The sequence below is a fragment of the Pterocles gutturalis genome, unplaced genomic scaffold, assembly GCF_000699245.1.
Source record: "Pterocles gutturalis isolate BGI_N339 unplaced genomic scaffold, ASM69924v1 scaffold6763, whole genome shotgun sequence".
NCBI lineage: Eukaryota > Metazoa > Chordata > Aves > Pterocliformes > Pteroclidae > Pterocles > Pterocles gutturalis.
Window position 1 is genome coordinate 88,954 of NW_010120354.1, and position 26,585 is coordinate 115,538.

General features: G+C 37.0%; 1 protein-coding gene across 1 annotated transcript in view; it reads right to left on the bottom strand.

Moving 5' to 3' along the window:
• Window positions 1-5,701: 5,701 nt before the first annotated feature.
• The window catches only part of HHIP (hedgehog interacting protein), a 68,295-nt gene continuing 47,411 nt past the window's right edge, over window positions 5,702-26,585 (bottom strand). The window contains exons 5-13 of the mRNA XM_010076870.1: window positions 24,876-25,027; window positions 24,250-24,423; window positions 22,889-23,032; window positions 21,889-22,010; window positions 20,120-20,243; window positions 19,304-19,434; window positions 18,621-18,699; window positions 8,428-8,576; window positions 5,702-6,865 (exon numbers count right to left, since the gene is read on the bottom strand). Of these exons, the coding sequence (XP_010075172.1) occupies window positions 6,672-6,865; window positions 8,428-8,576; window positions 18,621-18,699; window positions 19,304-19,434; window positions 20,120-20,243; window positions 21,889-22,010; window positions 22,889-23,032; window positions 24,250-24,423; window positions 24,876-25,027 (1,269 nt within the window). The 3' untranslated portion in view covers window positions 5,702-6,671. The remainder of the gene's footprint in view (window positions 6,866-8,427; window positions 8,577-18,620; window positions 18,700-19,303; window positions 19,435-20,119; window positions 20,244-21,888; window positions 22,011-22,888; window positions 23,033-24,249; window positions 24,424-24,875; window positions 25,028-26,585) is intronic.

Sequence of the window (26,585 nt, forward strand, 5' to 3'; positions counted from 1 at the left end):
CTCCTGTAAAATAAAACTGGTTGAACAGAGGAATATCGTAACAGTAATGTTCTCAAGTGACAGACTTTTGTTGTTTTCTTTTCCTTTTCTGCTTGGCTCCCATTTAAATCTAATTGTTGTCAAAAGGGAATTGGAGTTTTAGTTCTGCAGTGTGTTTTGGGGGGGACAGCTAATAGCGTATCTGGATAATTCACAGGGTAGGGTTACTGCCTCTGGTATTAATGGAGATCACTACAAGATACATCTGGTGACCTAATACCAGATGGTTTCTGGTCTCAGTATATCTTGACATGAATTAAGTTCATCCTGCACACCAGTTTTGACTCTGCCTAGAACATTTTCCTTTAGCAGCTCCTTCTAGGAACATTCAGAAAATAGGGTTTATTTGTTACTGCCTTGTGACGCAAACCACCTTTTTGTCCCACAGCAAAATGCATCCTACATAAAAATTAAAAAAAAAAGATACATATAGGTGGGACCCTATTGACCACTGAAAACAGATGGAAAGTTGTTTTTTATCAGTAGAAATAAAATAATTTTACAATAATGCTACTTGCTGTTTGTGCATATGCTTAGCAATAATTTCTGATATTTTTGATTGTAGAAGCCAGTGTGTGTACAGTGGGCAATAGGTAAAGACATACATTAAATATATATAACACAGAATATTTTTTTTTGTGAATTCCTATAGCATGAAATGATCGGTAAACCGATATATTTTCAGTACTGAGAGCTCTGGTGAGCAGGTGTGTCACTTGGCTTTCAAATCAAACTGCACAGTGTCACGTGAAGAAAAATTTCCGATGGGAGCCTATGGCAGGGGTTTTTTTTTTTGATTATAGGACAACATGATCATCATTTGCCAATACATAGACCAAGTTAGTAATTATTAATAACTCAGGAGTAAACTGAAGGGAAAAGGTTGATGTGTCAGTTGAACCACTATAAAATAGTGCTACACAATAGTAATGTTTCTCCTTTCCTGGGTAAGGCATTGCTAATACTGCCTGAGGAGTCAGCCTGCCCAATGTAAACCTATGCAGAATTACTTGCTGTGCTAAGCCTGTTTGGATGTCGTGCGTTTTACAGCACGATAAATTCTTCCTGCACAGTTGTAACTGAGGAGTACAGCGGCTGGCGGATGTCCCTTTGCCTAGCGCGCGTCTGTAGGATACCTGCTCAGGTCCCACCCCGTAATCGCTTCCGCCTGTCGTTTCAGTGCTGAGGAGTCTCATCACTTTCAGCCTTACCGGTCTTATTAATAATCATGACAACATTTCTGGATTAGGATATAGTCCTGTTTGAAATACTACACCATTGTTATTAAATACAGGAAGAAAGGTTTGAAAGTATTTTAATGCTGCTGAATTCAGCCTTGTAATACTGGACTCAAAGCTGTTGAGAGAACTCTGCTGCTGATGTTTGTGAGCATCTGTGGGTGCAACCTGGGGCCCTCTCTTTCTATGGCTATTTCATAAAATGGGGCCACCGACGAGGCATTTTAATTACTTTCCTGCTTAGTGGTATATGCTTAAATATTTGAAATAAGCACATATATATGTGAAAGAGAAAAAATGTGAGCTAATAGCTCAATGTTTTTAAAGAAGCATCAAGAAGTCTGACTGATTTACCAGATGGAACTGTTGGCAATGCCTGTAAGGAAACCCCGGGGGACTGGATATGCTCCGTACGTCTTCATGCAGGGCTGAGTCTCCTGTCTTATTCCAGAAAACCTCAGTGAGTCTAATGACTGCAGATGCAGACACAGAGAGGTCATGCATGCACTGATGTCTGAAATTAAGATCTTCTGCCAGCTAAGTGGGTATCTTTTAAGGACTTAATCCTATAACTAATGAAGTCAATAGGAGATTTGCAGTTGACATCAATGGACTTCAAGTCAGGCCCTTAAAGATTAAACTAATCCTGTACTAAGCTTTCAGGTGGCTTCTGGTGTTTCACACCTATGTCCTAAAAAATATGCACATCTTGTTTCAGTGAATTACTCTGCTGTTGAACAAACATTTTAGCAAAATGGTCTTAACTTTTTTCAGTGTTTGTACAACATTTTGCCCAGAAGCTCCTTGTGGAAATATTTTTTTTTTTCCTGAGACAAAGATCACCCTTTAAGTTGGATAGAAGATCAAAATGATATAATCCCTATTTAAACTGATATGCAGTTAAACTAAAGCATAGCAAATTAAAATGCATTAATGTCTTCTAAAGGATTTACATATTAAGGAAAAATAAGCAGAGCAGGATATCCTCTGAGTTGTTTTTTCCATCTACGCCTAATCTTACCAATGCCTATTTTATGGGTGCAAGCAGAATTACATGTACGAGTATTTATTTTCACCTTAATGGGACTTTACACCTGTGAAAAAAGTACTTGTTTGTGTTTTCAGAATCTCCATTTTGCATATTTGTACATGAAAAGGTCCTCGTTCCTAAACCCAAATTAGAGAAAGTGTATACTGAAAAGCAACATTTTATCATCCCAGGAATATTGTTCTGCTTTTTACTTGAGGCATCTGGTTCTTGGATTGAAATCAGCAGCTTTCTGGTTAATTATAGTGACTGTATGGTGACTGAGATCTCTCTCCCTCCCTCCAGCTTCAGCCTGTCTCTGGCTGAGCTGCTTGAGGCAGGTACTCCTGAACTGTACCACAGAGGTAATGACCAATGTCCAGCTAAGATACAGTTTTAGGAGTCACCATAACAAAGTTCTGGGGAATGATCAAAAGATCCCAGCCTCAGCCTGCGGGGAAGGCTCTTTGATGCACGTGTCTGTGAGGCAGTTTGGAAAGTAAGAAGCATCACCTGTAGCAACCAGGGATCACTGACATTTGCTGTGGTTCTGTAAAGGAAGGAGCTGCAAAGCCAAAAAGTGGAGAAGTGAAAGAAAGAAGGAGAAAAACAGAGTTGTCACCTTGGCGATGTAGAATTTATACTCTTATTTATACCTAACTCACACTTTGTACGCATGCAACAGAATAACCTGTGAGGATTTAAAGGTACAGAAGGTTTGCATCTGTGTCCCTGACTGTTAACAGAAGAAATTTATTTCCTTGAGGGTGAGGGTTTCAGTTAGTATTTCTTATTGGACACATTAGAAAAATAAGTTTACTGTTTTTCTGAAATGTAGGAAAACAATTTGGAGCTGATTTTGCATAACATCTTTTTGTGTCCCTACTTATCTATGGAGTAAAGATATTTCTCCTTGTATTCCAGGAATGTGCCTTCTTTCTCATCAGTGGCATTTAAACAGAAAAAGATACAAGTTTTCTGTCCTAAAATAATAAAACGAGGGTTGAAAACTAGCAGACATCAGGAGCAGAGTTATGTTTCTTGCAACAGGTATGTTTGTTCTCTTTTAACAGCAGAAAGCCTCAAAGAATGCTTGAAATGTACAATGTGTTAGGAACAGAGGCGCAGTATCTCTGAATAAAGGAAGAAATGAATGGCATAAAAGATTAGGAGAGAGAGAGACAGACACAGAGACAACTTGGACACATACATACAATCCCTTCTGGAGGCCCTTATCTAATTGCCTCATTTATCTAGTTTCATTTATAAGCTCAGTTTTATTCTGGGACACTCTCGGAGGTTGTGTGAGAATGGCTGCAGAATGACCTAACTGGCAACGGGCTTTCTACAGACCCTTTTTTTTTTAATTCTCAGGGCAATTACTGCAGTTGCCCTTTTTATATTAGCATCTTGGGTGGCTAGGCCTGGGGTTTACTCACTCTTTTTAATAGTATAATTTCTTTTGATAAATAAGCAGCTAGGATTTTTTTGTCTTTTTTTTTTTTTTTGAGAATACTTCTTTTCCACTGGGATTTCCTATGTACCCATGTGGGCTTAATGCAGATGCTTGCTTTCACATGATATAAAAGATGATTTAAAACTGAAGCAAAACACTTTCCACAAAGTGTTCCACTTCTAATCTTCACTTAGGTTACGTATTAGTTTTGCAGTTTTGATGGAATGACTCAAACACTTTTTTTTTTTTTTTTTTAAAATAAAATCAACTGAAGTATTTTGCTTAAATTTTAAAAGCAGTTTTCTGGGTGCAGCACATCTGGTGAGAGGTTTTTGCCATTGATTTGCATGGGGCCTGGGTTTAATTCTCAGCCTTTACTGAAGTTTTATTTTCTGATTTCACTAGTAAACTAAATTGTCTTTAAAGATCAAAACTCTAAGATCATTGTTATCCCTTCTCTACATTACTATGGCATACATATTACTGGGGATCTTCAATTTAGGTACCATCTGTGGTATTTTTAATGTCTCCAGGAACTAAGCAGTGAGAAAAGAATTATCACATCTTCCCAGCTGGTTGTTGAAAATAATGTGTCACAGCGGAGTTAAAGTTAGGCTTATTTTTAAATATAGTTCATTAAAGAAAGTGCTAAAGATGTTATCTCTGTCAGATATTTAAATGTTGCTAAAATACTTCAGCGACTTTCTTGCTTTGTTGATTATGAAGAATGTAATAAAACTGCTCTATTTGACAGATTTAGACAGCTGGCTCATTCACGAGAAGTTCACATTTTTGTCACCCACGTTGAATAAGGAAAGATTAGATGCTAAGGTCAATTTACAAAAATGGTTGTCAGGACATTTTTTAATTGTAAAACTTTTTGTGATGGAATTCGGGGAAAAGACTAAAGGCAGAAAGCAGAGGAGACAAAGAGCTGCTATTAACCTACAGATGCTACCGCAGGGTTCATTTCAAGATTGGTCACACTGCTTAGCCAATGAAGTGTTCGTGTGACTATAAGGGACCACCCTTTTCTGGGGTGAGAGGGCAATTTGGTCTTCATGCTCATTTAATCCCAAGACGTCTTTCAATGGACCGTCAGTTGAATCTACATTGTGCAAAATTATGCATGCACTTTTTAATGCAGACCATTGTTCGCTGAGCACTTAACCAAGATTTCTCAACGAATTTCCACTTGGCATGAGGTCACTCGAAACCCAGGCAAACATATATGGAAGGCAAATGGAACTCTGTTCCTCGGAGCTGAAATGCAAGTACCAGTCATGCTGTACTTTCAGATTTAATACTTACTAAATGAAGACTGACAGCTTTCTGTAAAGGAAAATGTGTTGCATGTCACTGCCTTAAAGAGGTAATTTTGCTACTGGAGAGTAATATGGCTGAAGTCTTTTAGATCTTATTGCCTTAAGTGTTGTAAATTGTTGATGCATGAGCTTATAAGAACCATAGGATGTGCACACTGTGGCTGCTCTGCTTTCTTTTCTTAGGCAAGATTTCATAAAAGCCAGGTAGTGCAAAAAACTGCCAGTAACGCTCTAGAGTTGGAGATAAGAGGGCACCAGTTCTGAAAATACATCTAATTAGATTATTAATAGTTTAGAAAACCTGACCATAGCATGTACACCATATTTATTGATACATTTACAAACTCTTAATTTTATGTTGGCTCTTCAAGGAACATTTACATTTAGAACCGCATTTGGCAAGAACTGTTATACGATTTGTACAAGTGACATCTTACACGGCCAACGTGCGCTCATGTGAGCTCTCATCCACGGACGTTCCGTTCAGTGTGAAATCGGCAGCAGTCTGCTTGTGTGTAATCTGGCCTGTCCTGTTACAGTGAGAATCACTTTATGAACACTTTTAACATATGCTGGAATTTTATTATGATTGGTTGGCGGTTGTTTTTTTCATCCGTCGTAAATGAATACAAGTTGACACAAGGATACATTTCTAGATTAGATCCACAACACATTAAAGAGTGTGTTTGCTCTCTCTTTCCCCGTCTTTCCAATTAAGTTGGTGAAAAATGTAACTTTCCTGTATTTTACAGGACATGGTAAAGCTGTCTCATCTAGGTGATGTCTATATTATAAAAATAAAATAAAATAATATAAATATGTAACATGAACCCAGTGCCCATTGTTAAATAAAATATATGATAAAAAGCAGACCTTCTAGGATGACTGGTTTTGAAATATGCGAATATAATTTAATTATTAAACACTTGAAACAATCTTGATATTAAGCTGCGATAACCAGATTTTTGCATCTATGCTAGATAAAGAAATGCGTAACATTCTGTAATAGAGTTACATTGATGAAGGTGAAGGTTACAGTCTTACAATGAATTGCCTAGATAGGAATGCGTTAAGGAGTTCTGAAATCTTGTCTCATGATGTAGTTCAGTTCACCTTAGAAACTGTTACAACTGGATTTTATTAAGTCCAGCCGTTTATACAACGCTGTTTGAAAACTGCTTTCTTATTGCTATAGTCAGGTAGATACAGACACAAGATTTCTGGGTTGTCAAAGAATCCGTTAAGACATCACAAATGTCCTTTGACGAAAATGTGGTTTACAGTGGAATTTGTAAACTATTTCTCATGAAGAAATAAATATAAAAAAAAAAACTCCACTAACTGTAAAACCATATTTGTGATAGTGCGTGCATGTGTATGTGTGCAAGTATTGGGTATCGGTACATCTGTGGAGACATACAGAAATATTTACACACATACAAAGAATTTATCTGCACATTGGTGGATATTATAGTTAAATTAAGAAACCAAATCACCGGTATTTGCTGCAGGATAACAGTCTTTTAAAAAGGACAGGACTGAAAACAAATGCCCGTTGAAAGTGTAGTTTCCAATAGTCCCAGAAACTATACAATATAGCTGGTTAGATCCAGCAAATAGGATGTCATGTCTAGGATCTGATCAAGAATACCTGCCCTTGTCACTCTTCGGATGTTTCTATCCACTTGTTCACACTGGGGGCCGAGATAGCCTTTTTTACATAAGCATTTATTGGGCCTTACACAGACACCTCCATGTCGACAGGCTGGGTCACATTTTGCTGTGGATAAAAAAACAGTGATTTTCAGTTTGTTTAGAACATCATAAGGCGAAAAGATACAGTATGCATTCATTAAGAACTTTTCTCAACTTATAATGATAAAGCACATAAATTAAAAACAAAATAGAAAGGAGAAAATGTTAGAAGTTTTGAAACCATATTTTTTAAAGCTTTAAAATATTAGGGAGAGGAAGTAATTTTTATGTCTGAGAGGATGTCACCCAGGACAGACTGTGAAACTCAAATAGCAGATTTTTGTACATGTCCAATTCCCATATCCATGCTTGGTTTTGGAGTGCATAGGAGACCCATCTCAAAGGACTTTAGGCTCCAAATGCCATATCATCTCCTTTGGCTCTTGGATCACTTACACTTGAAATGAAATAGAATTCCCTTTAGAAAAAAAAAAAAAAAAGAACCAGAGAAAATTTTTATAGCTTTTATCAGTTAAGTTTTAAAGTTTTTCCCTCTCTCTTCAGCAGATGCCTGACAATTTACCTATAGAGTTGTAGGTTAATCAGCCTGCTTAAGTTTTTAAAATATAAATGCTTTTTTAAATTGTAGCCAATATTAGCAAAACTAATAATAACTTTAGTTGTGGAAGTCTTTTCTTCTGGGGTAGATTCACAGCACAGTGATAAATTTAACGTACTTTCTTTTTGCAGACATTTTGCTGTTTAATGTCTTCCGTTAGAATAAAGCTATAATATTGATTTACAGAGATTTATAATACACTATATGAAAACAGGTTTCTTGCTTTTATTAATGAGTTTCTTAATTACCCTAGGAGGAAACTGATCCCTCATAAGGTAACTTTGCTTGTTTAAATTATGATAGCATCTTGAGGTCCAACCCAGAACATCTCTGTTAAGTGCTGTGTGGGATACAGGGAAGAGAGATCCGTAGTCTATAGTGATCACAGTCACTTTTTCAAATGACTTTTAAAAGATACGTTACAGCAACGATAGGACTTAATAACAGCACTGTGATTGATAATGGATTACAATAACTTTCTGATTATTAGCTGCTTTGTGATAAGTTGTACATAGAATTCTCTTTAAAAAACTGGAGCCATTTTATTTTGTAGGATCAAAAATAAGAATGTACCAAAACTTAAGTATTGGCATTCAATTAGCAAAGTGCAAAGTATGTAATAGTGACCTGCAGGTCTGATTTGTCATCTTTCGTGACAAGGTACTCCTGTCTGACACTGGCAATGGTAATACTGCAGGTGGAAGCTGAAGGTCCAAACACGGAATGTGTATTGATTGCATTTCCTTTTGTTTTACAATCTCAGTGAAAAAACTAAGAATACTGCTGTCTGCCATGTTTATGCTATTAATTGCGTTCTGTAATGGTTCACGTTGCATTAGATGTTTGAATTGCTGCACTCATCTAAAGATTACTGTGTCCTACAACGCATGAGATCAGTATTTCTGTAATGCTACCTTAGAACTGATGGTCAGTGACATATATTGAAATTTTCCCTCAGCAAATAATTAAAAGCAAATTATGACATGTCACTGCTTTTTTCGCTTGTTGCTATGAATCTATATACAAACCCGTTCTGCAGAACTCTCCTTCCCAGCCTGGATTGCAGCAGCATTTTCCTGTAGGAGTGCAGTGCCCGTTCCGACAGTGCCTTGAGCATTCCCATGTCAGTACCTGCGCGGGCTGAGCTGTTCTTTTGCATTCTTCAGGGACTAAAGGCCTGTATGAAGATACACAAACCAAACAGAGAGTTAAAAGTTGGGGTCAAGGAAAAAAGCTTTTTATTAAAGGCCTGATTCTCTTTTATAGTATTATTAGTGGGAGAAATCTATGTTCTAAGGGGATTGCTTTTTTTTTTTCTCAAAAACATGCATTAAAATAGAGACAATATGCTACATTATAGAAAAAATACAGTGTGATTTGCTGTTCTTTCATATAACTGCCTTCAGAGGTCTTTTACAAGATTAAATAGTAGTCCTTGAGAATTCCTGAAGCTTGAACCTGGCAAAACCAGCGTGCTAAAGAGCTTATCACAGGCAGCATATATTTCGGGATAATATCATTATCAGATGTGCTAAATTCTACTGATTGTATAGCTTTTCTTCAGAGAGCACAAATAGCCATTACAAATCAGTCCAGAATCTGATGGTGTCTTTGCTTTTCTAGCTGACTTCGATTTCTGATTGTATGCTGGGAAGAGTAATCTGAACAGCAAGTTTTCAAACAGCATTCAGTTTGACATTGCAGATTTTTTATTTCCACATTTTTGTGATATCATATTTGGATTATGTATTCTGGATGCTTGTTCAAGACTTTTTCACTGTGAGGGTGACGAAGCAGTGACACGGGTTGCCCAGAGAGATTGTGGAGTCTCCATCCTTGCAGACATTCAGAACCTCTGGACACATTCCTGGGCAACCAATACTGTGGGTCATTCTGTGAAATGTATGCATGAAGGAAATTCTAGTGCAGATGACTTAAAATATTTCTGATACTGGTTTTTAGTTGGGCTTCTTGGTGTCAGATGTTATAAATGCAATTTTTCGGTCAGTCCCTACAAACTCTTTTGCATGTCCAGTAGCCTTTTTTATTTACAAAAGCACGGCATTATCTTCCTTAACAAAGAAGGAACGGTAGTGTTCCTTCTGTAGAGTTAAGTGTGTAAAACACTTAAGTGTTTTAACTTCAGCGTGCCCTAACTGTTGATACAACTTCCCAGGCTTTTAAAGATGTTTATTGTTTTTTTTTTTAATTTAGCTGTATGTCATCATGCTGACCACTTATTTTATTTGCTGTCTTGAGTTCAGCAGCTGGAGACTGATAGGATGATCGCAAGGCTACAGGTTCCCAGTACAGGTACCATGGTTTGTCTCTGCTCTGGGTTTGGTTGCACATGAATGAGTTGAGAGAAGAATGTCATGATTTTCCAAGAGACTTAAAGGAGTAATTGAATAGGAACATAATGACAAATTAAGTTAATTAGTGACAAATACAAAATAATTCATTCTCAAGGAAATAATTTGAACTACTGCCATACATTCCTAAGCTTGAAATTTACGTGACAAAGATTCTAATAGTTTTGTGGAGAGCTCAGTGAAACTTTGTCTGTGTCCAGCTAGAATCCAGACAAAACACGTTTGTAAGAGATAGAAGAGAAAATAGAATTGATCATTATACTGGCATCACTATTAAACCCCCAATTATATGCAAATAGCTGGAATAGCAGTTCATGCACTGATTGCCCCATCAAGTATTAAAATCCTGGATTGATACTCCTGTGTGGAGAAAAGGATAGTCTTTGGAGTTAAAGAAAGAAGGGGTATGATGGAGGTGCACAAAACAGTGTCAGAAAAAAAGAGGAAAATTGGCCATTCTTGTTTATCTCCCATTTGAACATCAGAAGAAATACCGAGGGAAAAAGTTAAGCTAAAGAAAATAAAATTAACTAGTTGAACTCAAGGCTTCTAAGATATCAATGAAGCCCATATTCTAGTAGGATTTTAAAAAGATATTTCTGTGCACAACGGGGCCATTCAAGGTAATATTAGATAGGGTAGAAATAATTTAGAAGAAAAATAAGCACTCGTACCTCATGTTGGAGAAGTCCCTCGCTAGCTGACTGGACTTACATTTTTCCCCTCATTTTAGCATGCAGCTTGTTAATGGTACCTTACGGGGTTTCTTGCATGTTTCTTTGAAACAGAGTAATAGAGCACTGGCTCGCTGGTTTGTTTCAGTGTACCACTTTCTCTGCTCAGTCTTAATTGCTACCATGATTATTTAAACATCCATGCAGAAGAACGGGTTCCCCAAAGATGTTGAGGACAGACAGAATGTGTAGATGCATCCTTCAGTGTAGCACCAAGTTCTGATTTCAAAAGCACTTCTGAGAATCAGAATTCAGGTCCTGTATTAAGGGCTTTGAAACATGTTTTGACACCTTTTCTGCGGTGTATTTGAAACCATTTCAGTTTTAATGTTTACGTATTTCCACAGCTGTCTTTTAAATATAATGCTTTATTTTTTTTTTGTCCTGTAAGGATTCCAGTTCTGTAGTAATGAGTGCATTACATATGATCTGGTTAAGAAAGTTCCTATGCTTAATAATTATATGTGAGATTCACAGGCAATGCTGTTTAGGAAACAGTTCTACTAAATGATAATGATTTTTCGGTGCAGACTTGTTCAGATTTAAAGTAAAAAGATCTGTGTTGTAATTCCTATTTCTGGAAAAAAAAAAGTATTGAATATGAGTTGGTGTCTTTATAGCCAACTGCATAGGAGACAACATTCTTTCTGTATCTGTCTCTGTTAAGGCCCATTTCTTTCAAGTGACTTTAAATAGGAGTCTTCTCTTTTCCTCGCTAGAACACAAGCACAGGACTGTGTTTAGCACGAAGCATAACCTCAGCCTCCCGGAGTATCTCTCAGAAAAGAGCTCCAGTGGCATATCTTTAGCTAAGAATGATCTCATAAGTCACAGAGATATTTTATTTGTGAAGATAATGATTTATTTTATTAATAGAAGCATTTATCTATGATAGTGCTGGAATAGATGGTTCTTTTTAAGTTTGTATTTAATTAAGGAGGCAAAAATCATAGTTTTTTTGTATCCAGCCAAGCATCGCTGGTCACTTTTATGATTTAAAGTTTTCTAGCGCTCTTGGTACTTGTAAATACAACCTTGCCTTTTATTCTACCATCAATCAATAACTGGCACTCATCAGCCTTGGATAATATTTATTAATGGTGAGGTGGAGTAGAAACAAAGATGGAAAAAATTCTGGTTGGCAGAGTGCCTTAGGAGAAGAGGAATACAAATACAGATGCAGCAGAATCCTTCTCGTGTGTGAGAAGAATTACTGGTTTTCCTTAGTTGTGCTATGGGAGAAGCCATGCTTCTTTCTCAGGGTTTGAATGCCGTTATGGTACCAACGTGCATCAAGAGAAAGTCTCTGCCCCACAATACTTACACTTTGCATTCTTAAGGCTTTAATGAGGTGGAAATTTTCAGGCTCAGCGTAAGTTGAACTCAATCTCACAAAGATAACATAAGTCTTGAAACTGACTGTTGGGACTTGATCTTTCCAGCACTTAGACAAGTCTATGATTTTGTTTATATAAGTAGTGCTTCACTGTGTCTCTTGATGTGGAAAATGGAGGGGAATAGATGGAGCCATAGCGTGGGCTAGAGAGAATTTTTTCACTTGTCCCCCTCAATCTATAAAACTCTGAAGGGTACAGCTCGATTACTCTTACAATAAGCACTATTTGGTCCGCAGAAAGTCAGCCAAAAATGTAGCTGATAATGACTATTTATATGGCCTGTACAATTCTAGTTATCTTAAAGAGCTGTTCATATATACAGTACAGTACAGTGTATCTTGCTTCTTAAAACATGCTTTCACGAAACTGCGTAACAACTCTAAATGTATGGAAGATGGAAGGAAAGCTGTACTGGGGGCTGGGGCCCTCGCTGGGTCCCTTCACGGTATGGTGTGTAAAGTAGTTTTTGCTGGTATAAGAAAGTAGCCTCTACTGTTAGTGTAGAGGCATAAAAAAGTCTGACATCCTTTAATAGGTTGAAACTCATCCTGGAACTGCTTAGAATTGTCGTGCTTTCTGTAGTGCATCTCTTCGCAGTTCCACTAAACGCACAGAGTGATTTAGTTGCTATCCGCGCTAGCCTGTAGTAACTCAGACACACATAAATCAATGCAAATGGAGGGTCAAATTCAGCAGTAATACAATGGTGCTGAAGAGAAAACAATTCCCCCATCGTGCCTTTGGCGATATCAAAAATCTCTGCTTTCCCACTAAAGTGGGGAAAAAACCAGATAAAATTCCTGGATGTTCAAATTCGAACAAGAAACACAGCTGTAGAAATGCTGATTGTGGTACAAAATATATGGGAAGAGTGTTATGCTTCAGTTAACTGCACACAAGATATTAGGTATTAGAATGATGCTTAAGTGTATCACCAAACTTTGCGCACTAGGTTTTTTTTTTTTTTTCTTTATAAGGGAAAATGTCAAGAAAAAATAATTTTGTTTCACTACTTGTCAGAGACTAAATTTACTACTTGTCATAGAATAAATATAGCATCTCTTCAGGTACAGCTTCTAAAATTAAAAAGTATACCTTTAGTCCTGGGAGAGATGCCAAAAGCTCGTTACTTGTTTCCAGATTTACTACATGGGAATAATGTGGAAAAAACTCACGGCTTTTAAGATTTAAACTCAGCAGCATATCAAATTTATTCTTATATGGTATACTTGTTCATGACCTCTAGTCTGCAGAAATTCTGTCATGTTTGAAAACTAGTCCCCAGTGAAGCCTGTATCAATGTTAATAGCTAAGAGGTCAATGCAACTGCTAAACAGTTTGTATTACTGTCAGGGTGGTCATGAAAACAACACCTGCTGCATGAGCACTTGGCAGCTGGGTCAACAGGCACTGTGGGAATTTATCAATTTAGGGGGCCACTTGCATAACACTTTGACTGATGAATTGGGAAAGACTGGCTTACTGGGCTAAAGCTGCTCTATTATGTATGACTTTCTTTAGGATGGCAGAGGCTTCCTGCAGGCTCCAGAAAATAAGCAAAAGATAAACTGAGCTGTTTTTTTCCTTATAAAGTGATAAAAAGTGAGAACTCCTTAATAGCCAATGCTAGAAAGACTTAAAAAAAAAAAAAAAAGGGGGGGGGGGAAAATCCCAAACCAAAACAAAAACTTTTACAGTCAGTGAGCTGTGATGTGATTGAAAAAAATCCTTAGGTTTTTCCATCGTGGTTACAAAGGAGTTTTTGTGAAGTACTTCTGTAAAGTGAAACTCTCTAGGCTGGTATTTGCGAAAAGCTCTAATTTCTCTTTAGTGTCTCTTATGGGAATAGTAACTGCATGTGGGTAGGTAAATGAGATAAGAATTTTGCATGCTATGGCTAAACTAAACATAATTAGACATTAATTCTGGCTTTCCATTCCCTCAAATGACTTAAGGGATAGTAACTTTCTGAACAGAAAGAAATGATATGGCCCACCTGGGTTGGTGAGAGCATTCACCAACAAAATTGGCTCATTCTACAGACAGTTTCCAGCAGTAGCTTCAGAGTGTATCTGTAGCCCATCAGAACCACGTATCTCGATGCAGATTAGTCTAATACCGAGTTTCCATTTCCATAGTAATTCAAGTCTTCAGGAGGGCTATACTTTCATAGATTCTATTTCTCTACCATACCATCAAGCACTCTGGACTCATACTAAAAAATAAAATCACCAATGTTTTCGTAAAAGGCCCGAACAATGTCAAAATGAGGCATGACCTCCCTTAGTATTTGAAATCAGGCTGTTTGGAAATACTCGCTACAGCGGAAATCCCAGCAGGTGATGATGGAAAGGATGATAAGTGGAATTACGTACTCTGGAGGGGCATGAAGGAGGAGTGAGATGGTTTGAATCAAGTTCAAGTTTCAATCCAATGGAAAGCAGCTATTCTGCTTCTTGATACGAAACATATTGAAATGCAGATCTGTAAGGTGTTACAAGGAGAGGAAGAGGAAGTCTTACATGTGCAAGGACACCTCCTTAAGCTCTGCCCTCTTTTGTAAAAATCACCTGCTGGCTCCAGCGGGCCATCCTGGTCAGAAGTGTTATTTATCCCCTTTGGAATCACCGTACCGACAGCGGCAAGCACTTAGAACTTCACAGGGGATACAGCACTGTGTGACTGCCCCATCATCATTTAAATGGAAATCTTTTGCATTTTCTGTCCAATTGGCTACTCTTCTCTGAATCCCTTTCATGTTACCTATAATTTTCTGAGAGATAAAAGGGATCATAATGTAAGTATGCTAAAAGAAGCCTTACAAAGCCACATTATGGCTGTTCTATTACCTTCCAAAGTTCATTTTCTTACTTGGTGTGTCCCTGTTTATGGTTTTCAAAGAACAGCTGGTATGAACCTATCAACAGATATTTCTTATTTAACTATGCATTTTTAACACTGCCTACAGCTGGTTCTCTACTCTCTCATCATGCTAGAAAATGATTACTTTTTCTTTTGTAATGGGTTTGTCTCCTATTTTCTCTGTTATTGACTAACTGGAATATTTGGACCTACGCACAATTTCTATGCATTTATCAAAGCTTTTGTCATTCATATTAGTATGTATTTGTAGAAAGAGAGAGACAGAACAATTACAAAACAGGAAGTAGAAAATAAAAAGTTTTTCTTGTTTGATCTCAGAGAGTATTTATGAAATGCTAGTATTTGTACTGGTCTCCAGGACATCTGACTAACCCTGCCTTTTAGTTGAGAAGTATATAAGCCTTTCTCCCTGTATTTTCTCATGAGTTCCTAACCCTGGGAAGTAGTTTGCTTGATAATATGTTTTCAAGACCATCAAAGAATATCTATTTTTTTTCAGAGATGCAGTTTTAACTTTTTCTTTTGTCTGCTTGTTGTATGTTTGTTTAAATTTTTCTTTTTTCTGCTCTTTTAACTGATTTATCTAACGCTGGTTTTACATGTTTGTAATTGTTAGGGTTTCCCACATCTCCTCCACTCTCAAAGCTAAATATACTATTACCTATACTCTTCACTACTCAATTTTGCTCATAGGTATATTTTGTGTATTTTGCAGCAACTCCAATACTTGGTTTTTACATTAATTTTTAACTTTTCTGTTTCTGATTTATCACTTCATTGCCTAAGAGCTGCCAAGTACTAATGTATCAGTATAACAACCTTGTTACAAAGACAAGGATTCTGTGCTTCTGATGGGAGGCTATTTAGTTACGGATGTGAAGTATTTGGAAGAACTGAACAAGAATTTCCTGTGGTACCTTGAATTCTAAGTTTCAAACTGCCTTGATGGTGAAGGGATTCAGAACCTCAGTGCTGATTATATTTATCAATTTGTCATGTATCACCTCAGTTTAGCACCTCATTTTTATTACATGAGAAGGGGTGTTTTAGGAAAGGAGCTTCCCTTTGCTGATTATTGAAGACTAACGCAAAGGGTTCTCTAGATTCCCTCACCCTCTGATCTTCTAATGGCTTAACCTGCCCACTTCTTTTGAATTCTTTTTCTACTACTAGCAATATCCAAGTAGTAGGTTTCGTTCTTAAGCTGTATTTGAGACAATGAGGCTCATAGTTATGTTTGAGAACAACTTTGATTATGCAGTAGTTTTCTACAAAGACCAAAAGAAACTGAATCCTGCACCTTCATGTAACATCTATTATTTAGAATAAAAGAATACCTGTAGCATCTTTATTTTGGGTTTTAGAAAACTTACTGTGCTAGGGTTTACAACTACATTTGGTGTATTTGTATATGTGTGTCGTGGGCTAACCCACCACAATGTATGATGCATACCATGGGGAAGACATTAAAAGGAACAACAAAATATTAGCCTGCAAAACATATTAGCATGTGAATAACAGTATTTTGTTAATAAAGCTTTACATGAACATTTGCTAAAGCCACGGAATTTTTCAATTGTTTACGTGTGTAATGTGAAATTAGCATGAAATGGTAACCAGAGCTGCAATGCCCTTTTGTGGAAGTAACTCATTATCTTTCACTTAAAAGCCTGCAATGATGTGAGACTGAAAAACAACAAACTCAAAACTTTGCCTGAATGAAAATTATCCTGTGTTTCTAACAAGTGTTACCAAAAGCTCTATCCCTTTGCCACAGTCTGTTTAATTTCAACTGTGTGCCAATTTACAAAAGTATTTTATAGTTTTCTGGTTACTTTCACCAGTAACCAAACACAGTCTTGACCCTTTTCCGTACATGAGAACAGCCAACCGTGAGCACAGCAATGGGAGGTCTGGCCTTTCAGGTATGTCAGCTGAAGACCACCCTACTGGAAGAGGTAACAAGAACAAAAAGCCGAGGTCAAACAAGGCAGCCCCGTGTAATTAGATACTAATAGTGGATTTAGGGTGTAAAATTCACTTAAAACCATACACCAACAGACTAAACAATCCCAGTAAGAATGGCAAGTTTTGTTCTAAAAAAATGTTTTTAATACCAGAAAGCATAAATAAAACATACAGAATAACCCTGACTGACAGACTGCACTAACCTGCAGTAACATCTGCTTCCAAATTATTTGGTATAGGTTCGGGATAGTATAATTATAAAACACAGAAACTCTACTGTAACTTACAGTACATTGTGCATCCAATTGCACGAATTGATAATTGAATTCACTTGTTCCAATAACAATTTTTAGAACTTAAATTCTGACAAGTAAATAAATTCCTCTCTTAAGTCAACAGCAAAACCAAAACTGCAAGCCTAACTGTGTGTGATGCTAATGCAGAAGCATGCTGAAGTAGATGCTCGACAAGTAGGCAGTTGCTTTTGCAGGATATGATGGAGTCAAAGTAATAAATACAACAAACTTGATTTCTGTTGGTCATTTCATTTTGTGTTAATTTCTGATGCTTTTGCAGGATGGATGTGGTCCCTTTACCTGCCACAGACTTAGTCTGATAGAGCAGCAAGATCCATCATGAAGAAAATGCTATTTCTCCAGTTAAAGTGAGTATCTGCTAGTCGTCTTCTCTTATTGCTGCTGGGGCCCCTGGGTCATGTTGGGGACTGGCTTTTTGCACTCTTCACAGATTTCCTTATATTTTCATAGCTCTAGCCACTCTGCAAAGTACCTGAAGGTCATCACATCTCAAGAAATTCTGATTTGAAAGTTTTAATTTATCCTCATTTAGAACTGGTAAATAATTAAATGAATCGTATTAATTCTGTATATTATAAATAATTTTAGTGGGACTTATAAGCCTTTTGGAAACAGTGCTTTAAGAACTGTTAAAGAATTTAGTGTATTTTTGGCACACGGTCCAAGGACAGAAGGTTTCTCTCCTTGGATTCTCTTGCTGTGCTCCAGAGCTTCCCAGGGAGAGCCAGGGAAATGCAGGGGTATGGAAGGATATTGAAAACTAGTAATCAGCAACAGTTCACCCTCACTGAGGATTCAGCCCTCTGTATTCTTCTCCATTGGTGGTATCTCCTATGCAACAGAAGAGATGTTTGGGAGAGACTAAATTTGCCTCTCAGATCTTGTGGCAAAACTGAAATTGAGGAAGTGAGACTGGAACTGACCAGGGATGACTTGTCCACTGGGTCGTACTTTCAAATTATTTTCTGCAGTAGCTTTTCAGTATGCAGAACAGGTACTGTCAGCCAGTACTAACCTTTTGAGCCAGCTCCCGTTGCGCACTGTCCCACCGCAGTGGCAGGTAAGGCAGCAGTAGCACTGGGGGGTATCCCAGCATCTGCATTCCGCTGATGCTGCGTAACCTCTGTGGTACCTACAAGTCATTCGGCTTTAGAACTACCAGGAGCATCTTTTACCTGTACTGATCCGTACGGTTACACATTAAATACATCTAAACTTCTACAAAAACATACCAGCAATGTGAATCTAGGTGGGAAAGTGGGCAGCATTTAGCATAGTGTCAAAGAGTAAAAATTTCCAGAAGTGAGTGCTGGCTACCCTTTTGCTGTTCTGATATTCAGTTTCTATGAGACAGCGATTACTTTTAGTGAATCTGTTCTGCTTGCTGCTGATGGTATAGCTGCTTTTTGGAAGCCCCCTGCACTGAGAACGTCCCTTCTTAATGAATCTCAGTATTGCACAATACAGCTACATGGAAACAACTACCTTTACCTTTTGTGTTTTAACCTGCTGAAGGGAGGACTGATCTTAGTGAGAAATGTGATGCTCACCTTTTCGGGTCAACGATCTTGTAGAGTTTTCCACTGTGAGGCTGTGTACTTTTACTGCTTGATAAGATGTAAATCTCACCTGTTAAAGAAACCAGCACAACAAATTATTTCTGGGATGTCAAATACATGGTTTTTGTGATTTAGCTGCCTTTGCAAGATGAGATTAAAAAAACTTCAGAAGAAACACTCATCTCTGAAATATACAACAGAATCATTGCTATGTGAAAATTTAAATAATCACTTTCCCCAAATCAAAGCCAAAATGTGAAAGATAGTTTATAATTAACATTTTTTGTTTCGTATTGTATAGAATTGGTTAAAAAAATAAACTTGGGGAGGAAGGGAGAAAAAGGGGATTGATCTGCTCATGAAATATCTTTGCCCCTTAAGTCTATACTGTTGGGAGTAAAAGCAGGTATGTGACACATCGTGTCATAGTGAGTGACACAGTTCACAGAATGTGAGAGACAATAAGGACCTTTGCCCCCTCCAACAACCCGTTCTCTTCTCAGTTCTTCTTACACAGCTGCTGCAAGATATCTGAGAGCAGTGTAGACAGCTTTGGCAAAGGAAAGATAGCCTTTAGATTTCTTATTTTTTAACATGTACTATAATTTTGAATAGTTCAGCAGATATTACCAAGAAGGCTTATGATGTAATAACAATTTTTTTTTTCTATTTACCTAATTCGTCTTCACCAAATCCCAAGACAGGGCCTGAAAAGAAACCTCTACATGAACCAGTGTTGCCAAGACAGAGGGGTTTCTCTTGCCACTGTTTGGTTGCAGGACTCTGTTGCAGTGTTAAAAAATTTCTATATTCAAAAACACAGAAAGCAAATTGTTAGATTACATTTTGAATAGGGAGTTTTCACTGTCCAGATAAGTAAACACTTGCTGCAAGTAGCGCCATAGATACATATGTGCAGTTCATAATGTGATTTCCTGCCTGTTATTTTTCAGATGCTTAAAAAGCACAGCATTTCCCTTCCTGTCATTCAGACATTGCAACATTGGGTTTGAGCTATACTGTCTAGCTGTTTGTGAGTACTGAGCTACTTGGCATGGGAAAACTATGGCCATTCATTAAAAAATAATTTATTTTACTCTATCAGTGATGTTTCCATAAAACCCCGAAAGTTTTCAATGTCTCACTAGTTAGACCTGTTTGCGAAACTGTTCCACAATTAACATTTGTTCCCATTATAGTGTAAACGACACACGTAAACGTTTGTAGAACTGAAACCTTGAGAGCACCATGATGTGAGTGTCTTTGTCTGTACATTTTCCCAAGGATCAGATAAGTTACACATGTTGCCATCCATTAGAATGCTGTGCTATTTTATTTCCAAATCTAGAATTTAATCTGCATTGTCACACTGCTAAATTGGCCAAGTGACACAATATACAAGACTGTTGGTGTTCCTTTATACAGGAAGCTCGATAACTAAATACACCTTCTATGCATTTTTGTTTAGTACTGAGTTACAAGAAACCTACCCATTGCGGTCTCCAAACACGTAACTTCCATAGAGTCTTTCAGACTGGCAGCCTCGATAGACAAATCCACCAACCAGGGACCCACTGCTGAATGGTTTGAATTCTAAAAGCGAAGGCTCACTTTCTAAAAAGGAACTACCATAGCATTAGATCATATGCAGTTTCATATTTTGATTCACATTTATGAAAATGTTATTACTTCAAGAAAAGACGTTCATTCCATTTAAACATTCCTCAAAATTCAAGATGTGATACTGGAAATGGAACATTAAAAAAAATCAGAAAATTACAGCAAAGGCTGTTTGTGAAACAATCGGTTAGGGATTTAGGTAAGAGTGGCCATAATTACTTTCTTCTATGTGCACAGGCTGGGAGAATAAAACTGTATAAGGATTAGGCTGGACTTTCATTGAAGTTGATGTAATTACTGCTATTGACTTTTACATGTCAATACAGTCTGCAGAATGGATCTCTTCCACTTCAGGAACACAATTAAACCCCCTTCCCTGTGAAGTCCTTCCAGTATCTAAGAGCAGCAATTTTCAGCAGAGCTTGTTTGCAGACCCATTCAGTGGTTTGAGAAACTCTTTCAAAATCACAGTTCTAAACATGGTATGTGTGCTATATCCCATAGAACACTAGTATTGCTGGCCATAGCTTCTTGTGGTAATTTACTATGTGCTGCTGTTGTAGGTGCAGTTCCTACATGTATTTTTTTGTTCTTTACAAAGCTGCAGAGTTTAGTTGTATCAAATAATGTCTTCAAGGAAGTTCAGTGTAAGTGTTCTTATTCATGCAATCAAATGCTGCTTAAGGTAAGGTATCAACTTGATATGCCAACTACAAAATTTTAAATTAAAGCCCCAGCCAATACACCTTTTTGTTTTATAGGAGCAGGTGGGAGAACTAGGGGTGTGAATAAAACCAGAAAGTGCTGTGTTCCAGAGGATATAGTTCTTGATGCCTTTACACACCTTTGGTATTTATCATCTTTTACCACCATGAATTTAGAAGCTGTTAAATGGTCAGCCAAGGCAGACGATAGCTCAGAGTAACAGTCACCTGGTTTTCCTAAACTAGCAAGTGAGCTCAGTGAGTATCAGAGTTAAACACTGAACTACAATCGTGACTGACCATCATCCTGATGCAGAGACCACATGAAACACTTGAAATTTTTAAGTCCCTAATTGAGTATGTTTATCTTACTGCAATCTAATCTAAACTAGTCTTTTATTATGACGTAGTAGCATAGTGCATTTTTCTAAGTTTTCAATTTTAGTAACACTTAAACAGAGCTCAGTCATTTCCCTGTTTGGTTTTGGTCTGTTGTTGTCCATCTCATTTTTTCCATTATAGGAGGCACATTACATGAGGTTTCCATTCTGTGATTTAAAAAGTTATTTGTGAATGGCTAAGAATACATTTTCATCACTTCCTGATATTCCAAAATCTTTTCTATATGAGCCACCATATGCAGCAACAGTGAGATCTTTGACAGACCAGCAACTAGCATATTTCTTAAATCTTATTTATATGATATTCTACTCCAAGAAGAACAAAGTTCAGTTATTTACATTTTGTTTTGTCTTGCATCTTTTATCTGCTTGTACCATCCTTTTTGTAAGTTCTATCCTTTGTAGGTAACCTATCCAGTAAGTTACCTATCATGGCTATACAGTCCTTTATCTGTTTTTTTCTTCTTTCTGTTTATTATTCCGTGGGCATAGAAACCGCCTGTTCCCAGTAGCTTTACCCTAGATGGAACTTACGATAGTCTTTCCCCTTTATTATTTGTAAGATTCTTGCTGAAGATCTGTTCTTTCCATTTGAATCTGAGCAAAGTATAGTTAAATTGGTGTTTACGTCTGTTGGGTGGCGATCCACAGCACATCTGTAAAAGAAAAAATACAAGAAAATCCATGAGAAGGATGAGCTCATAATGTATAATTGTCTATCAATAGTACGAAGCATCACATTTTGAAGGATTATTGTTTCCTTGTGGTGCCTACTCTTTTGAGGGACCTATTTCGTACTGAGCCAAAATACCTGAGAAGTGCGTCAGATTTGTATACAAGAGATAACAGACCTTTCCCGTCCCTGCACCATTTTTTATACAGTGTGAAGTAAGCCTATTTTTTCCTAGTGATAAAATGTACTCTGCTCAATAGCACCTGAAATGAATAGTACTTAAACAAAGCTAAATGAGTTGACTCATATGGTGTAGGAATTTTGGACTTTTTAAAAGTCCAAGAATCAACTCCTTGTCTGAACAACTTGACTTTCTGAATTTTTTCAAACCATGACTTGAAATGTCACTACCACCCACCTAATTTGCTGAATTATGTGTTGTTTAGTTTTAACTGTTCTCCTCCTTGTTATTGTTTAGATATCACCAGATGTTCTCTTTTGTTTTCCATGGGACTTTTTTCTCAGTCAAGAATCTACTGCTCTAATTTCTCAGATTCCCATCTCAGCTGTACTTTACCAACTCTCTGCTTTAAGTTCTCTTCTTTCAAAAAGATAATCACTTTATTATTCATTAATAACAAAAATCCTGTAGTTTATGTCATTTCATTCTCTTCTCTCTCCCCTTGGCCAATGTACATTTGTTTCTAACTGTGACGTATGTGTGGAGGTGGAGGACTGGAAGTTCAAAAAAGTTCATGAGTGCCTCTAATGTTAAAATGTTGTTACCCGACTGTATAAAAGATTTCTGTTTGAAAACAGTATCTGCTCCAGAGTATTTCAGTTTAACTGTAACTTACTTACCGGCCTGGATTGTGGAGTCCATGTGCAAAAATCTCAGGAGGTTGGTTTGTGCTATTAAAATGTGGGTTGCTCCGTGGGATAGAGTAAGGGACATTGCACAGGTCAGTATTGACGTCGAGGCGCAATACAGAACCTGTAAAATCACTGAGAAAGTTGGAGGATAAAATAATTGGTTAAAAAAATATTTTACTGGTAGATTTAATCCATATAATAATACAGTGAACCAGCAAAATAAACCACCCACTTTATTGAATAATCAAGCCTAGACTGGTTTTATGGTACATGCAAATCTAAAGAATAGTAGCAGAACCTATCAAAGACTGGGTGATGTTGCCCTGTTATGTGCATACTAGGACGCCTCTGACCATGCTGTTGGGAAGCAACGTGATAAGGGTAACTTTAAAATTTTATGTCTTCAAACAGAAGGATATTAACTCTTTTATACTGTGTCCTCTAGAGTAATTGTGGTTTTAATCACCATGTAGTTACATAATGCTTTCTTGTGAACACTTGGAATCCTACTGTTGAATTCAATAATTTCTAGCCACAGTACAATCCAAAGATTAATAACACATTATTTAAAAAAAAAAAAGTATTGGTTGAATAGAGATGTTGATATATTTGGTAGAGAATCAGAACTTTTTTGTTACATGAAACAGGAGAGAGTAAAATGTTTTGCCTTACATTTGTGATTGTGATGGAGGAAGGGAGGAGGACAAGAACATAGAACATAGAAGTAACAGAAGAGCATCAAAACTCTTTTTACAAACATGAATAGATGTGATATTTAAATTGATTCCTTTTTGTCTTTCATTATAAAGGATGTCTCTGTTTCAGTCTCCCCTTGTTTTATATTAATTCAAAATCAAGTATTAGAATTGCTCTCAGGTCTTGGTTTTAAGTATATCCTCACTGGAAAGGGCAGAAACACCTGCTCGTCTGCTGAGCCAAAGACACCTTTGAGCATAGCAACCCCTTTGAGGTCTGTAAAGGCTCAGTACCGCACTTTCTCTAAATTAAGGTAAAAAACATAATGGAAGAGAGGGAAATTGCAGGTTGAGAAAATCGTACAAGTAGAACAAAAGTAGGATTGCTTCATAAGTTTTCTAGGCATTTTCCTAAGTGATAAGAGCTCCAGTATTTACATGGTTTGATGGCACACAACTACAAGAAGATGTATTTCAGCAGTAAGACTGTTATGAAAATTGGCAGTTTGCTAAACCCAGGCACTGAAAATAGTGAGATTACGTAGTAAAGGAAGGGAGAGTAAGATTTGTGCTGACAACTGCTGATCATTTTTGATTTTGACCCCACTGTGCAAAACCAGAAGATGATAGTAGATCCATTGGTAGTTTTTGTACCTCAAACCATCCATCTCCTCCATATCATCTAGAGTGATCATGCCATCTCCAAGAAAAATGTATAGGAAACCATCTGGGCCAAACAGAAGTTGTCCTCCTAAGTGCTTTCGATGTAGTTCTGCTACTTCTAAAAACACTCTTGCTGTTCTCATATCTACTTGGTGTGGATTTTTCCTGCAATATAAAGATATGAACACAGATTTCACAGCTCACTATCGTTCTTCATTCTAAAAGTAAACTTGAGTCATTCAAATTATACTTTAAGATGTGGATGTTGTACTTTGGTAGAAAAATGTCAAACAATTATTTCTAGAACAATTTCTATTTTCCAGCATTCACAAAAAATATTTTGCTGCCTATACACAATAAGCAGGAAATAACTATAATAAAAATGACAGCATAATTAAAAAATGACAGAATAATTTTAAAAAGTCTTAAAAAGAATAAACCAATGTACTTACTGGCATTCCAAAACTACTGTTTGAAATAAAATCAGCAATAATTTTTCTGCAAGTGCCCAAGTATACACATTGTAAATTTGATAGTTCATTTCAGAAATGGGAATACTAAATTGAAAAGATTGCTGAAAAATACAGAATTTGTGAATTTTAGACTTCTACTGATACCTGGATACTGTGTATTCTACGACCCTAAGAATGTGGTCATGAGGTCCAATAGCCCACCGTTCTTGGTTGGTGGTATAAGACACATACAGCTTTCCATTTTTCTTGTAATTGGGATGGAATGCAAGGCTTAACAGTCCTCTTTCATCTCCTCCCTGCAGTCAAATGAAAAACACAAAGAATTGTGAAGTTAATTATGTTCTTTATTGTGTTTCAGCTGGAACCCCCCAAAAAAAGTTTCTTTCTTGTGGATAATCTTTGCCCAAACTCTTTTATTTCTTTCCTGACTACTGCACAAAAAGGATTATAAAACGTTTCACTTTGGGGAACTCTTTAAGAGTTAGAACAAGACAATTGTCTTATGTAGTTATCTATGCAGAAGTCTCTTACGCCACTTTTGTGGAGTGATTTGTGTATGTAATCTTTGGGAAGCCATGAAGACAAGTTTAAGTGCTGTGAAGGATTCTTTGCTGGGTTACTAGGTTGCTTGTAATTCATAGAAGACAAATAAAAAGGTCTATAATCAGCAGTCACTTCTAATCCAAGTATCCAAAACCTAAAACACAGTGCTGGCTGCCAACTCCCACTGTCTTGGCAATATGTTTAGAAAACAGTTAAATTGCTTGTGTAATATGTAAACCTTTGTTTTACCCCGGAGGCAGCAACATCAGTTGTCACAACGATGGTGGTCTGTTCATCATAGCTAGTGTACTGTAGGTAATAAGCAGCCTTGGTCTCTGTGCAGAGAAACCGTAGTTTTACATGTGGTCCTTCAGTGGAAAGGGTTTTGTTATTTTTTAAAATAAAAATAGAAAAATCTCCAAACAACTTTCTTTTGTTTTTATGTTTTCCACAAAGATTAGAACAGTTATTTGTTAAGTATCAGATCCATGTAATGTACTGTGACAATGCAAATACCCTCTGCACTTAAATAGAAGGCAATTTTCTCTTTGGCTTCTAAAAATGTATGTGATATTACTGTGCCTAAAATTGTCTTTGTATAAATGAAGAATAAAACTTGGGTTCATTTGTTGCTCTGAAGGGAGAGAAGCTGAGGCATAGAAATAATCAGAGTACACAATTAACAATTCAGATTCAATTAATATACGTGATTGTTCACAAGCTGGTCGTTGTTCTGGAATTTAACTCAGGGTTTGCCGACCTTTCAAAACCAGTAACTCTGTTGTAGATTCAAGTGCTCCAGCTGCACGCATAAGGAAACAACATTTTGCAACTCTTAACCACACCCATGATAACTAATTATGAAATTTTAAATTATAAGAGAGAATGAAACTTTTAAAATGTATTTGCAAGTCAAAGTGATGGATGGGCCTGTCTTCCTGTTGAAAGACGTCCTACAAAAGCCCTAATTGGGAAAGTGCACAGCTTTAATTTCTTTTAATTCAACATGATTACCATACTTCCTTGTTAATCACAACCACCAAAGAGAAACCTGAGTCAGAAACAGACATGGAGATGTAAATAGGTCAAGAGATTTCCATACAAAGAGATTTGTACAATGAAGTCTGGATCCTGCTAATTTAGAGGCAGCCAAAATCTGCTCATTTGTTTGCTAGAAAATTTTCGTTTCAGAGGGTTATCAGTGAGGTTAGTTTTGAAAGTCTAGTCAGAGCTGCCAAATCAGTTGCAGTCATTGTGGATGAAGGGACTGGTAATCTAGCACTTTCTCCTTGACGAGCCAAAACTAATTCT